The sequence below is a fragment of the Ixodes scapularis genome, unplaced genomic scaffold, assembly GCF_016920785.2.
Source record: "Ixodes scapularis isolate PalLabHiFi unplaced genomic scaffold, ASM1692078v2 ptg001354l_1__unscaffolded, whole genome shotgun sequence".
Taxonomy (NCBI): Eukaryota; Metazoa; Arthropoda; class Arachnida; order Ixodida; family Ixodidae; genus Ixodes; species Ixodes scapularis.
Window position 1 is genome coordinate 84,123 of NW_024610141.1, and position 15,272 is coordinate 99,394.

Here is a 15,272-nt window from a genome sequence, read left to right on the forward strand (position 1 = left end):
CCCCCCCCCACCAAAAAAAAAAAAAAAAAAAGTGTGTTTTTTACTTTTAGTTTGAAAAGGCTCAAAGGCCAACAGGTAGTCAAAAGGGACAAAACTCTCCCTCAATTCCATCGTTCCATTCGAAAAAGACGAAGACCCCCCTTTTTTCTGCGGGGAGTTGCTCAGAGACTCGCTCCTGAGAGGAGAGAGAGAGAGAGAGAGAAGTGTTGAAAAGAAAGGAAGCCTGGAACTTATTAACCACACCGTCGATTGGGAGAGTGCGAGGGGTTATCATTTGAGCCCGTTCTCGTTTCGACCTTCTCACTTGGCCCTTCTCAAAACAACCATTCTCAAAAAGATCTCTCTTGGACATGTCGCATTTGGCCGTTTCCCGTTTCGCCTTTCGCATTCCAACCCTCCTCATCTGGGCCCGTTCTCGTTTCGCCCTTTTCACCTGGCATTTTTAAAAAAAGTCATTCTCAAAAATATCTCGCTTTGACCCGTCGCACTTGACTCTTTCTATACCAAAATTGTTTTTTATGGTAATATGTTGATATAATTTGTGTGTGTGTATGTGTGTGTGTGTGCCACGCTACAGGCATACTCTCTCTGCTAAGAATTTTAGCAGTGCGTCGAGGTCGTCGTGAAAAGCTACTAGCTGGCAATAAAACAGACCAACTATTTATCGCAGCCAGATCATATTCCGAAATGTCACGTTGTTTGAGGTATTTCGACTTGGGATAACGCCACCACTTCTATAATGCAGTGGTTCTCAAAAGGGGGTCTGCGAAGGCACCCTAGGGGTCTGCGAAGCCCTGTCTCATCAGTCAGGCACGGCAATATTAGTTGTCTTTCTTCCCGTTGAGAAGAAACGTTCCAATTTTCGGGAGAGTACTCTCGTGTGTATGTCAATGAGATAAGTCTACTTCACACTGGCAATTAGTTATATCCATTTATTAAATCATTATCATGATAACCTATACCTTTCTATCCCCCTCACCCCGAGCGGGGTCCTCCATCATCTCCGCCTTTCTACAAAGGGTCCGAGAAACATCAATGGTTGAGAACCACTGTTATTATGTATGCTATTTCTGTTCAAACAAAATTTCCAAATTAAATGTTTATCGCTTTTTTTTTTTCTCGTTTGCTTAGAAGAAGGGAAGCAGGCGTCAATGTACGATTCTCAGTGCGTACCTCTACACATAACATATATCTGATGGTATGTTGGGGGCCCAAGCAAGGTAAGGCTCATCAACAAAGCCGCGAAGGCACGACGTTAGAAGCATGCCGAACTAGTGTCATTCGGTCGTAGCGCGAACGGGTGAAATGAGAATGGGTCCAGTTGCGAAGAACGCGATTCGGATCAATTATGAGAAGGTTCAAACGAGAAGGACGAAATGAGAATGGGTCGAAACGTGCAAGGTTCAAATGCTAATGGGACGTTTTGAGATACACCCGAGTGCGAGAGGAAATGGAGAGCAGAAAACTGGGAACCGGTTTTCTGCCCGGCAGAAAACGATTCTGTAGGTCGGCCTTAAAGTGCATATCGAGCCATAGAAAATTGTTGCATTTTAGTTTTAAGCTTGGATTGAGGGAAGTTTGTTTCATTTATATATAAAAAAGAAAAGAAAACATGCACCGCTTGGCCGACATCGCGTGATCAGTGCTGTATTGTGAGGCTGTTGTTCACTCGCAGACTCGTACGCTCGTTCCGACGTTGACTGTGGCCCGTTCGCACTTTTGCCTCGGTAATTCACTGTGATCTGAAACTCGCCGCAGCCTCCGTTATAGAGCGGAGGAAAAAGTTGCTCCAGCTTTGCAGCATGCTTGTGCTGAAGCAAGCGCGAATGCAAGCTCGGTCGACGTGGGTGCGTCCTGTGTGGCAAAACACTGAAAGAACACAAGCGCGACGTCACCTATACATCGCACGCGATTTGCCTGAAAACTAAACTGGTATACTTGGACAGTGGGTCATTCTTTTGATTTCGCGGCCGCAACGACCTAGGCGGGGGAGGAGATGGGGTCACCGAAAACGGCTGGAATCGTGGTTCCTCCGAGGGGACACGCCATCGCGCAACAAGAACAGCTGCACTCTCCCCGAACCGTACATGGAACTTTCCGATACATGCATACATGTATGTATCGGAGAGTTCCATGTACGCTTCGGGGAGGGTGCATCTCGACACAGTTCCATCTCAACACAGTTCTATAGAACTTATGGGTTTCCCCTTTGGGGGTACCACTTAGAAACACAGAAGGTTCCTTGGGTCCGGATAATGACGTGTTTATTTCACGACAACGCCACACGCTTGCCCGAGGGCCAACAATGGTGGAGATGACGGCGCTGTCTCTTTTGACAGGATCGCCAGTCGGAGTCTGCGCTGCCGCTATTGACAGTATCACGGAGGGTGAGGATCAGATAAGAATATGAAGGCTCCGTCGAGCAGAGCCTCCCCCAGCGAGAGTCCCGCCCGTTGGGTTAGGGCCGTCTTATATAGCCTGCGGGAATGGACGCGCCCGGAGTGGGTCGGATGTAGGTTGGCTCCCCGGAGGGGCGGACGCGTCCAAGTCATGATCCCGAGGGGTGTGACTTCGGCAAATCACCGAAGAAGGGCGAGGGAAAGCCGTCCACCAGGGAATACGGCTTCGCCCTCGCATCCGGGACTCGCCCCCACATGGCGACGTCCCACGGCCTGCCTGAGCTAGGCCTAGATAGGACACGTGGTTCCCAAAAACTGCAAAGGTCCATCTCGACACAGTTAACTGTGTCGAGATGGACCTTTGCATTGCTGCTATACTTACTGAAGATGTCTCCAGCATGAGAGGAAAAAAGTTTAATGAAATGTTTTTTAGTGTTATGGTGAAGTGGGTGTCTTTATTTCAATTATGACGTCTCTCAGCTTTTAAAGTATTTTTGCAAAAAAGAAAAAAAAAGTAAGTAAATACTACACTGAATGCAGTCTTGTCCACCACGATGCCCAACAACGTACTGCGAACAGGCACAGCTAGCACAGCCGTAATGACCGCGCACAGCGCGAAAAGCGGCTCATTGAGTATAGCAGACACCTACTGCCGGCGCCAGGCGTGCGCCTTTTCTGGGCCGTTGACAAACTGGCGCGTTGACGAAACCGAGCGCGCACGCGTCCGAAATGACGCCGCGTTGACGTCGACGCGCGCAAATCGTAAAAAAAGGAAAAGAAACGTTTAAAATTTTTGTAATGCCGAATTAGAGCGCAGCTCTTCCTTCTTCTCTTCCCTTTCCCCTCCTCCTTTCACTCTCCGCTCCCTCCTCCCTCGTGAGGTCTCTCGTGAACCACGTGACGTCACTCGTGACGTCACTCGTGAAGGCCTGACCTTCACTGGTGACCCTAGTGACCCTCGTGACTGTAACTTGTGACGTCATTGTCGTTTTTTGGCGCTGTATTTACTGACGTCATTATGACTCGTGACGTCATTCTGGGAAACGTCCGATAATGCAACGCGCGGTTACGCCGACGCCGACGCCGCTCAAGCCGGAAACAGGCGCCTAAGAGCTGCGCTCTAAAACACGCTCTATGCGGGTCGGGCTCATTACGGTGAAGCCGGGTATTCGTGACTCCAATGGTGTGTATTCAGGGTCCTTCGTTATCGGGCTTTATTTTTGTCACCGGCCATTTTCACGTTTGTCCTCAAAACCATTGGAACAAGATGGCATAGTCTACGTCTTATCTTGTTCCAGTGGTTGTGCCCCCATAGTCCTACGTGTGTCCTCGTTTAGGATTCCCTTAATTTTTTTGTGCCCCTGTTTAGGGGTTCAAGACTCCCAAAGTCTTCAATGATTTTTTTCTGTTTTTGCGGAGCACATTCTAGTCCAAAACAATAAAAAAAATAATGCAATGACGTAAAAATTTTGCTTGTTCCGGAAGTAACGTTGTAAACGTAAAAAAAAAAAAAAAAAAAAAAAAAAACAAACAAACAGCTTGAATACTCGGATACGAAGGACCCTATGTTTTTAATTTTCGTACCTCCGTTTCACATCCTCATCACCAGACCGCGGAAGATTTCGCTGCACATTTCGATATGCGCGAGCTTCCCGTTTCTAATTCTTTTCCGCTGAGTTCAATAGCTGTCCCTTCGAACGCCTCACCACTTGGAGATTATTGAGAAGAAGAAACACTAAATCACTCGCCTGACAAACTCCCTTGCCGCCTTCGGCAGGACCTGCGCAAATCATGGTGTTGTCGTACACTTCGTTGATGCCCTCGTAGTATTCCTTGCACACGCTGTGGTCTACGATCGGCAGGTCGGCTTTCTGGAGCTTGGCAGGCAGGGTCGTACCTCCCTCGCTGCCTGCTCACGAGAGGTAATACCCCACGTATTGGACCGACGTAAAAGTCGTTCACAGAGAAAACAAAGACCGATTGAGACATTTGATTGTTCCCTAGCGAAAATGAGCGACGTGGTTGAAATCCGGCTATACCAGTTTTAGATGGATGCAGTAAAATGGATAGGTGGGCTAGTTGAAAGCGCCTAAAAAACGAGGACACGAGGAATAAGAGACGAAACCAAGCGTAACTTACAACTGAACGTTTATTGAAACACGTACTTACTATTTGTACACAAAAACTCGGGCTCCCGACGAATAAAATATTTGAAAAACTCAAAAACAAAACTGACAGAGAATTGTTTGAGGCCGACTGCGTAAAAGTAAAAGGCGAGGATAGCTGCGTAGGTGCACCCTCAGTGCACTTAACTGGGCAAGGGTTTGTCTTTTTGTGGTCGGGAGCCCGGATTTGTGTACAAATAGTGTGTTTCAGTAAAGGTTCAGTTGTAAGTTAGCGCTTGGTCTCGTCTTTTCCTCCTCGTGTCCTTGTCTTTTAGGCGCTTTACAAGTTAGATGGATGGATGCGGATGGCTGTATCCTTTATAATGGGCGGTATAGCTCGCGCCACCTAGAGGTACTTTTTGCCAGGTTTCTCAGTCCTTCCGAGTCCTTCTGATAAATGGAGTAAAGAAAACAAAAACGATAAGCATTTTTGAATATAAACAGGATGTTGATAGTTACTGCACCTACTTCCCCACATAATTACCGCACAAATTTAGGCAGTTAAAATGCATGGCGCCATCTTTTGTTACTTTGACCCAAAAGAAAATAGTTTCCATCCGGGCACTCGTTGAACTATCAAGAGTTCAACAAGACTGTCATTCACCAAAGACGTTCTTTCCTAAGGCTGCAGAACCGTTCGTTGAACGACAATTCGTTACACGTCAACTTGCAGCAGGGCTATTCGTCACATAGGGAAATTCGTCATAGGGCGGTTCGAATTCGCCGAACTCTTAACATATTTCTTATTTTTTTAGCATTTATAATGTTTATCGAGCATAGTTATTTCAAGAGAGTACAATTACCAGCGACCCGCTTCCTTGATTTCATTATATTTTCCTCAACACAAGAATCAGACTTTTACTAATGTTAAATAGACACCGACTGATCATGTCTTGTCCACCAGAATCTTGGCAGTTCTCTGTCACTAAGAAAAAAAAAAAAAGAATGACAAGCGTTTCGATCAGCATGCGCAGACTGTGTCTGTGTCGCGCACGTGGATGAGCTACATTATTTCCGTGTCGCGCATTCTCAGTCTGTGTCAGTGTCGTACATGCACAGTCTCTCTGTGTCAAGCACGTGGACGAGTTAGATTCTTTCCGTGTCGCGCAGATGCCATATGTGTCGCGCATCCGCAGTAGGTGTGTCGCGCTCCTGAAAGTTTTATATTCTACGCTTCCAAGATTAACTAAAACGTTTACCAACCTAAAAAAAAAAAGACTAAACACTTTAAAGAGTGCATCACACAGAAGTTGAGTAACAAAAGCGATCAAGCGGCTAAAAAAAAAAAAAAAGCTAGTATGTGGGCAACAACATCTTCAAATATTATTTCAGGTTTTTCGAGTGGTTGTCCCAGTGACGAATTGCCCTATGACGAATAGTCCTATATGACAAATAGCCCTGCTACGAGTTACTCCATTAACGAACGGCCCGTACCCCCTTTCCTAAACCCCATCATCTAGGACGTCAGTCCGTCCTTTCCAATGTCTCGTGCGGTTTCCTTGATACACATTACATGTTCGTGGCGAGTCTTGCTGACGCACGATGGACCGACTGAGAACACCAGCGGCAACTCTCTTTGTGGAGGGCATCCGAAAGCCTGTGTCGCATCATATTCGCTGCCTAAATCGTTGCGGTGTTTGCGTAAAGAAGTATTTAGAGTATGTATCTACATCCCGTGTATATGTACAAACAAAATGTTTGATAATTTTTGTTCTTTTTTATTCAGCTCATTGGAACTTAAAAATAAAAACACTCCTCGTATCTTCCGTTTATCGCCATTTGATAGTTTAAACAACGAGTTTTACTAATACCGAGAAATCGATATATACTGTTGTTTGACAGTAGACACGTTAAAGTATTTCAGGGTGTGCATCGACGATGCTTCAAATAACTTCAGAAGCTAAAAAAAATTACAACTCGTCAAAAGAGAAAGAACGGAGCTGTGATGACGAATATGCAACGTGGAACAACAACGACTACGAAATAATCAAAGAAAACAAAAAAGATTACGCTGCCCTGTTTTAGGTTATCGGAAATGCACTCTCATGCACGAGTAACACGTTGGATTCAGACTGAAAGGGTACAAGGCGACATGGGATGGTATTAGTGGAAGGTAGGAAGAAAAGATGGTTATAACATAGATGCTTTTTTCTAAATACTAATAAAGTCACGTTTTTCTACATCTGATACAGTTGATATTTTCTGTAATGAGAATTACACCAACACGAAACCTGAAAGGTTAAGCATGTTAAACGTTTAAAGGAATTATTGTATGTGAACTCTATCAGCAGAAAAATGTCAGAACCTACTAGACGTATCTTGAAAGACCACTCGACAAGCCATAACTGTCATCGCGCGAATGCTACACCTTCTGATCAAACGTTGAATTGTAATTTGGCGCTCTTTGTTTGGTGGCTGAAGTCAGACCAATACAAAATGCGTAAAACACAGTACTATGTGAGTTAAAGGAGATCAAATGAGTCCACTAACGGTCTTTGGTTAGTCCCCACCCGCTGGCGGTGCAAGTCTTCCCTTCGAAGCTCTGGTCCTTCTCAGGTAAGCAGATGGGCATCAGGTGCTTGTGCTTATCGGTGAAGTCCAGCGGAGTCTTCAGCTTCAAGACGGCGTAGTCGTAGTTCAGTGCATCCCTGTCCCAATCTGGATGTTTTGTGATCTGCGAGAAAGAAGAATATAAAAGGAACTCTTAGTGGTTGAGTCTCAATGTCTGCGTCATCGGAGTGCGTTATGTTTGAACTCCCGAGAAAGTGTAAACCCCATGACCTCAAGTCCTCCAGTATAGTTGGGTGGCTTCGTTCGAATTCGGTCGGACCTGTCGAATTCAAACGAGGAAAGGAAAAAAAAAATCTTTACATACAAAAATGTTGCATGTTGTAGTTCTATCCCTTCAATGGAGGAAACTGTCCTTTGAAATCATTAAAACAAAACAATTTTACAAAAAAAAATAAAAAAATAAAATCGAGGTGCCAGAAGGTGAAATTTGTCGAGACTAAATTTGATTTGTCCTCAACTCTGAACGTTGTTTCGAGACTATTGCCTTACCTGAAGCGGCTAATATATTTTTACGCTGCAGGAAATGTTACGAACCATTTTGTAAATAAAAGAGTAGTTTTGAGGGCTTTATATTATTTTTCATATAAAAAAAGTGGAAGCCGTTTACAACTCCCTGTAACGCCGAATTCGAGCGCAGATTTTGAGGAGGGGTAGGGAAGGGTACATGAGAGGGGGGGGGGGTCACGTGACCTCAGGGAGGTGGGTCACGTGACCTGGAGGGTGTCACGTGACCTCAGGAAAGGGGGGGGGGGGGTCCCGTGACCCCCCAGTTCACGTGACCCCCCAGAGAAATTTTTCCGCTTGATTTAGCGAGGAAATATTTCCGCTAGATTTAGCGGGGAAATTTTCCGCTACATTTAGCGGAAAAAATTTTCCGCTAGGTCTAGCGGGGAAAATTTTCCGCTAAATTTAGCGGGGAGATTTTGCCGCTAAATTTAGCGGGGAGATTTTTCCACTAGATTTTGGCGGGGAAATTTTTTCGGTAGTTCTAGCGGGGAAATTTTTCGCTAGCGGGAAAAATTTTCCGCCAGATTTAGCGGGGAAAGTTTTCCGATAGATTTAGCGGGGAAAGTTTTCCGCTAGATTTAGCGGGGAAAAGTTTCCGCTAGATTTAGCGGGGAAATTTTTCCGCTAGATTTAGCGGGGAGATTTTGCCGCTAAATTTAGCGGGGAAATTTACCCATAATGCACCGCGCGGTTACGCCGACGGCGACGCGACGTCAGCGCCGACGGCGACGCCAACGCCGCTCAAGCCGGAAACGGGCGCCTGAAAGGCCCATACGCACATTCGCGTTTGAGCGCGGTGCGTTCCGTAGCGGCAAGCGGACGCGTTGCGTTGCGAAGAGCGCTTGCGCCAAACGTGTACGCACAGTTGTGTTGACACGCAGTCAACCGCAGTCAAGAGCCAATAAGAACGTGCTATCGTCGCTAGTGGCTCACCAATAGTAAACGAAATCCAAGGCAACATGGCGGCGCACAGCGACAGCGTCGAACTGTTCGATCTTGGTACAATCTCGCCGGCTTCCCCGACGTTTTGTCAAGCTTGAACCATCGCAGCCTTGGAAAATACAGTCGCCACCGCTCCCCAAAACGAAAAAGCAAGTTCTGCGGGCGGAGAACCGGATACGTCTCGCCGAGTCGGCCGGGTGGGGCGAGCGAACACGTCACCCCCTCTCCTCTTTCGGCTCCTGATTGGTCGAACGCACCGCAACGCTTCGGAAAGTTGAACAAGTCTCTACTCGCTTGCGACGCGCTACGGAGCGTTGCGGGTAGGCGCGCGTCGCACCGCAAGCGACCGCTCCTGGGCGCAAGGACGCCGCAACGCACTCAAACGCGTTCAAACGCGAATGTGCGTATGGGCCTTGAGAGCTGTGCTCTCTACCTGGGGCAATTTTGCCTCCAATTTGAAATGCTCCTGTAAGCGATCCGTTAAAGATTATAGGGAGTTTTCGTGGACCGCGTTTCCCCCTCCACTAAGCCCTCCGCAACGAAAAAGCAGCTACTGCGCCAGCGCCGATGAATTTGACTGTAGAGTTCCGGGTACTGTAGCGGGTTGCGGAGTGCGTTGCGGGACAGCGGACAGAGGTAGACTGCAGGTAGAACTTTAGGAGTTTCAAATCCCACGGCTATGATTGGCCGGCGCCAAGGCCATATGCGGCGGTGGCCAATCACGACCGCTGGATTTCTCGCCGACCTTTTCACCAAGTATCCAAAGTAGGGCCCCAGAACTGCTTTCGGCGCACCGGTGAGCAAATTTCAGTGTGGACGGTGTGTGACCCATCTTCAAGCTCTCCGCCAAGCTTCGTCGAAGAACATAAAGTAGTAGAAGGCATTAACAAAGAAATATCTGCTGCAGGCCTTGATACAACTCTCTTACGCATGCCGTCTGACGCAAAACCCAAAGAGCCGTCACATGCGCTGCAAGAAAACAGCGGGAAATTGAATGGTCTTACAGAGAACATGTACGTAAAAGTTGGCTACAGCATATAGCCTGGCAACGGTGTGACAAGTGTTGGCCGAAAGTGAGAAAAGCCTTTGTCAAGGCACTGCAGGAGAGATGTCAGCTGCTCACGCTTGTGCCTCAAGTGCAGCCTTTAAAGAGGTCGCACGTTTAGTTCCTGAGGCATTGAGCTATTTACGGAAAAGGTCCAAGTGATTTTATGAACGTTTTGGCGTATAGGAGCGTCTGGAGCCATACCAAGGCGCTAAGGTAATTGAGGACATCGCGCAGTCAGCGACCGGATTTTACACCGTTGATGATATTGACTTTTTCCGGCAGAGCTCCAACAAGAAGGAAGCGTGTGAAAGTTGGGGAACACCAGGTCGTCGTAAAACATTACATGACGAGTTTTATACCGAAAACTTTTTAAGTCCTAATTTGCTGGCCAGCTGGACTTTCTTGACCAGCTGGTAGCCTACCAGCTGATCAAGAAAGTCAAGCTGGCCAGCAAATTAGGACTTACCAAGTTTCATTTGCGGCGACCAAAATGGGTTAAGCTATAAACCCCGACCACACCGCTTGTACATGCGTATACTGCACAAATTTTGATTTGTGCTTATCTGCCCCAAACAACGGGAGGAAAACAATAAGAGAGGAGGAGATTGTCGCTTCGTGCCTTTGCCCTGACTACACGACCGGTTGTTTACGAGGCGAATGCAAAGAGTGCCCTATCATTGATCGACTCTCCTCACAAGCATTACAACTTGTTCCAGATGAGGAAATTACATTTTGCACGTGGGAGAACGGCAATTTGGTGAAGAAGACTTGAACGCCTTTCTGAAAGAGCTGCATCAATGGACCACAAAATTTTTCACTGACGATTTCATCCGTAGATCAACGAGCTATCTGAATCAAAAAGAGCAAGGTGACCAATATACATAATGTCATGCATTTCGATTTTTCGTAAAACTGGACAATGATCCTGCCACGTGAAGTACAGAAGCATCACTGGCACAAGCATACGATCTCTGTGTTCATATGTGTTGCGTCAACCTCGCGAGGTCCCAAATGTTTCGGTTTCGTTTGTGAAGGCCTGTGCCTTGGCACTCTCCACGCAGTACTGGCTCTGAGATGCTTCGAAGACTGGGTGGAGGGATACATTCCAGTTTACGCGTCCCTAACGTATATTTGTGACGGAGCGCTTGCTCATTATAAGAACAGATTTCAGCTCGAGTTCGAACGCCAGTTAGTTTTCCGAAGGTGTAGTGGATTTTTTTCTGCCAAGGGACACGGCAAGAACGCCTATGATGTAGTTGGGGGGGCTCCTGAAGCATCAGGCAATGGTGCGCAACCTCGGCTCACCCGCGTATGCGGCCATACGAACATCAATGGACTTGATGAACAAGTTGGTAAAGTGTCCGAAAAACGTGGCTGTCCTGAATTTGTAAAAGAGGATGCAAGTGAATTACGCAAAACCAAAGGAGCTGAATGGGGGTTTGTACCGGTTTAGAAAGGCACCCGCCTCTCACACGTGTGTCTTCGGCGAACTATGTATTCGGTATTTTAGTGCATATTTGGATGTCTCGCAAGTTAAAGCGAACAAAAATGTAATTTTGTAAACAATCTAGGCAAATGACAGACTCTTTCATAAAAGCCTCTGCGTGAACACACGGGGGAATGTTGTGGATTTTTATCTAGGTTTTTTTGTGTGTGTATTTTATTAACGCGGATACATTACTCGTTAAATAAATCTTGTATGATATGAAACCAGCGGGAGTTTTAGCATTTTTTCAGTGTTCTGTTCTGTTGACATAAATAAGGCCGGGTTGAAATAGATTGCGTGACGAGACGACGAGTCTTTTAGTGGCGTACACTTCGGCTACATCAGGTGGGAATGCGTGTTGGGTTTGGCCAACTATGGCTATGTTTTAAGTGTGTCGTAGGTGGCGCTAGGTACGCGCTATATATAACAGTCAGCTCAACTATGTCTGATTTACGCAAGCTTATAAACAAAACAAAAAATGCTCTACATAGTTCAAACAGTCCAAGTTCGTGCACAAAGTAGTCCACGTGCGTTCATTCCTGGAAAACACAAGTCTCACACCACCACATATATATTGTTACACTTCTGCATATGGCATGAAGATAGGCACCAAGCTGCGTTATGAATGATCCTCTGGCGTTTATTTTGCGCTGGGCGATTGTTCTGCGCCGGCGATTGTTAAGATAAGAACACTTGCCTGCCAGAGCTTGAAACATTATGTTTGGCTCGCCTGGCTCTCAGCTGCAGGTGGCATTACTGCTAACATGAATGGTTTATTTTTGTCCTTTGTAACGTCTCTCGGATATTTCAGGAGTTGCTCTCAGCATGTATAAGAGATATAAATCATGGTGGAGTTGCCTAGAAAAAGGCCTAACATTCTCTTATTTAACTGGGATTACCGCAATGCAAGAAATGATATTAATGAAAGACTTTATCAAGTATTTCTAGGCCTTATGGGCTAACAAATGAAAAAAAACGTTTTTTGTTTAGAAAGTCGAGTTAGATATAACTTTTTCGTAAACAATACCCATCCAAAAGTTACTCCTCTAGGTATTTTACGAATATAGGTATAAACTGATAGTGGTTTCATGTCATTAACGGTCCCCTTACTGGAGCAATTCAAACTTGAGACAAAATTTCTCAAAATAGCAAGTCCGTTAATTTATACAAAATAACTCTGCAACCCTAGAAATCCCTCTGTTTTATCGATAAAACTTGTCCGCGACATTCCCTGCAGCGTAAAAATAAATATATTAACTGCTTGAGTAAAGCCAATAATCTTGAAACGAAGTGACAAAAGGTAACGACGACGTTATCTTTTGTCACTTCGGATATTTTTGTTTTGTAAAATTGTAAAATTTGGTTAGTGTTGCGATGATGTGAGGAACAAAAAGCTACGGCAAACAAAAATCTTTTTTTTTTTTTGCATTCCTGGCTTTTTAAAGTGGCCTTCTACGCCCACAACATGTAAGACCCTCTGACATACGAATGCCCACCAACTTCACATAAATACTTTTTTTTTTTCTAGCGGTGGTAAATACGCCAGCATTCAGAGGTACTGTAGACTGCAGTTACGTGTTGGAATCTACGGCTTCGTACCTAGATGATCATGGATCGCAAAATTTTCCAGCGTTCAGCCAGGAATGCCATTTTTTAATCGTCCCGAAATGATTATAACACTTTTAATAAAGGCCTCAGTTAGTTTTTTTTCTTCCATAAATGGCTTGTCTGTGAAGTCATCAAACCATGCTCGTGGTTATTCCTATTTGTTTTTGCAACTTCGACGGTGCGCAATATACGCTGCAAAAGGTAAGTACACGCGGAACACCAAGGTCCACGCTGACGCCACACCGCTGATGTGGCGTCAGGGGTAAAGTCCCTTGATAAAATTCACGCTTACAACTACCGCAAACCATTGTTGTGGAAACGCGCAAGACACGTGACACGAGCGGGTGCTTTGACGCCATTCGCTTCCAAAGTCCGCTTATTGAATACCACGAACACCAAGCCAGCTTCCTCTTCTAAACGTCATCACTAGTAGATCCCTTCAGCGCTTCCTAGCTAGCCCAGACGAGCACCATCGTCTGCTAAATTGTCTGCGACATTGTCTGCTTCAGTTGATTTTGTATCAGATAATGAAACAGATGCTCATGCCGAGTGTATGTTGCTATAGCATACGATGAAGTTAAACGTTCACGTGGAGCGTCGAATGAATGAGTGAAAATGCCTAACTGATGTTGTTAAGGTCTGCCAAGCCCTTCGCTGGACGCTGGACGCTGGCACTGGACGCCATTTTTGAAGGCGCTGTTTATACTCCGGTCACTCTTAGGCAGAGAACGCAGCTAACGCCACAAGCGCAAGAGCTGGAGGTCGCTGCTTTGAAGCGTTTTTCCCCAGAATGAGCGCGCGCGCTAGAAATGCATGTGTCGAAGCCAGGAGCGCGTGCTAGCTCGCGTTCCTGGCCGAGGGGGTGTTCGCATGCACGTTGCAAATGAAGTGGTTGCTCAGCAGTCCCGCACACAGCTGTGGCCGCCAGTGAATGCTACGCAGTTGTGACGCGGCCCATACTCTCGTCAAGCAATGTTGGCCGCTTGGAGCGGATCGGAAACTACTGACGAAACGTCATGCGCAGGCCTTGTCTTCTAGGTGGTATTGGCTTATTTCAGTGCTGAACCGAACGAGGTGGTTGAACCGCCATTTGCTTCCAAGGGCTGCTCGAGACGCGGGCCTCGTGTACTGGCGGATTTGACGCTTCTTAAAAGACAAACGCAAACACATCGAGGGGCTTTAGTCAGTGGAAGCTAGGGGGATCGGTGGTCGAGTGGGCTAGCCGGGCTAGCGCGATTTGAACCCGGAACTTCCACGCCGCGACGACAAGTACCGACGCTTTAACCTCTCGACCACGGCAGAAGGCGCGAGGCACCGGCGCCGGTGGAGATATATAAATATACTGCCACCGCTTTATCTCGCGTGGTTTTTTTCTTCATTTTGGCTCATATTTACCCTCCCTGGCCGTAACTTTACCTGCTGCTCCTACAGTAGAAAGGGGCGCTCAATTGGACTCCAGTTGAAAGTCCCTGCAGTCAGTTTCTGCGAGCGAAATTAGGCTTTTGTGCTTGAAGTAATACGGATTTCTCCGCCATTAGGCAGGGACGCTAGGTACTTCCTTGTCCCCATGGAGCTGGTCACGTGACGTAAAAATCCCTCTTGGCCGCAGCCGCGGCCGCGGCCGCAAGATGAGCAAACCGGCCCAGGGATCCTGGGTTCAATCCCCACCCCTGCTCGTTTCGATCTGGATGAACATTGTACCGGCGTGCGGTCGTGCATCACTATTGCGTGGTGCACGTTAAAGACACCAGGCTTGCGGTTGTACTGCGCTGGCTAAATTGCTCATCTACAGCGAGTGACTCGCCGTATCTTTTAATGGCTGACCAACTACATGCTGTATAAATATCCACACAACCCCAATTAATATCATTATCAGTGGAAGCTATGCATTCCCGCAGGTCTCATATTACAAGTGAAAACCCAGTGACTTGTCCAAATATCGACGGATGAATTCGTTCACCCCGTAAAGGTCAATAGCATGCCACCGTACTCTCTGAAATTATACGGCGACCAAGTGCCCCAAAATGCGTCTTCGTGGATTGGAACGGAAGGAGGGCACGCCAATTAAGGGGCAGCAAAAAGAAATTGCAGGGAATGTGCGATGGTGAAGCAGCCTAGTATGTCCCATCATTGGTTAAAGATGGGGAAGAAACAAAAGAACTTTGGCTCATCCGAATGGTAAACGAGTGTACGAGGAGTGCCAATATCTGACGCGAACTTGAACGCCGTATATAGCCTGCTTTGAAGGCAGTACGAGATTGCCAACTTACCTGTTCCACTTCAAAGCCGTCCTCGGTGTCGTCTTTTGCATTGATGTTCTGGTCGCCGACCATCACTTTGTAATTTGATGGGAACGTGAAGAGCCTGCAATGCCGTTAGGTGTGCACTGTGACGATTGCGTTTGCTTCCGCGATATCGCGGCCGTGGAGAACGAGACAGCCTTGACCTAAAAGAGGGAGCAACTGAAACCATAAATAGTATTTGAATTTCATGGCAGACGCCATGCTGCGCGCGTTCTCCCAATCTGCTGCGAAAATTGGGTGCAC

General features: G+C 46.6%; 1 protein-coding gene across 1 annotated transcript in view; it reads right to left on the minus strand.

The window, feature by feature from the left end:
- LOC120838118 (trypsin-1-like) overlaps positions 1-15,272 on the minus strand; it is a 41,652-nt gene that overhangs the window by 622 nt on the left and 25,758 nt on the right. The window contains exons 3-5 of the mRNA XM_042288249.1: positions 14,997-15,090; positions 7,055-7,238; positions 4,148-4,308 (exon numbers count right to left, since the gene is read on the minus strand). Of these exons, the coding sequence (XP_042144183.1) occupies positions 4,148-4,308; positions 7,055-7,238; positions 14,997-15,090 (439 nt within the window). The remainder of the gene's footprint in view (positions 1-4,147; positions 4,309-7,054; positions 7,239-14,996; positions 15,091-15,272) is intronic.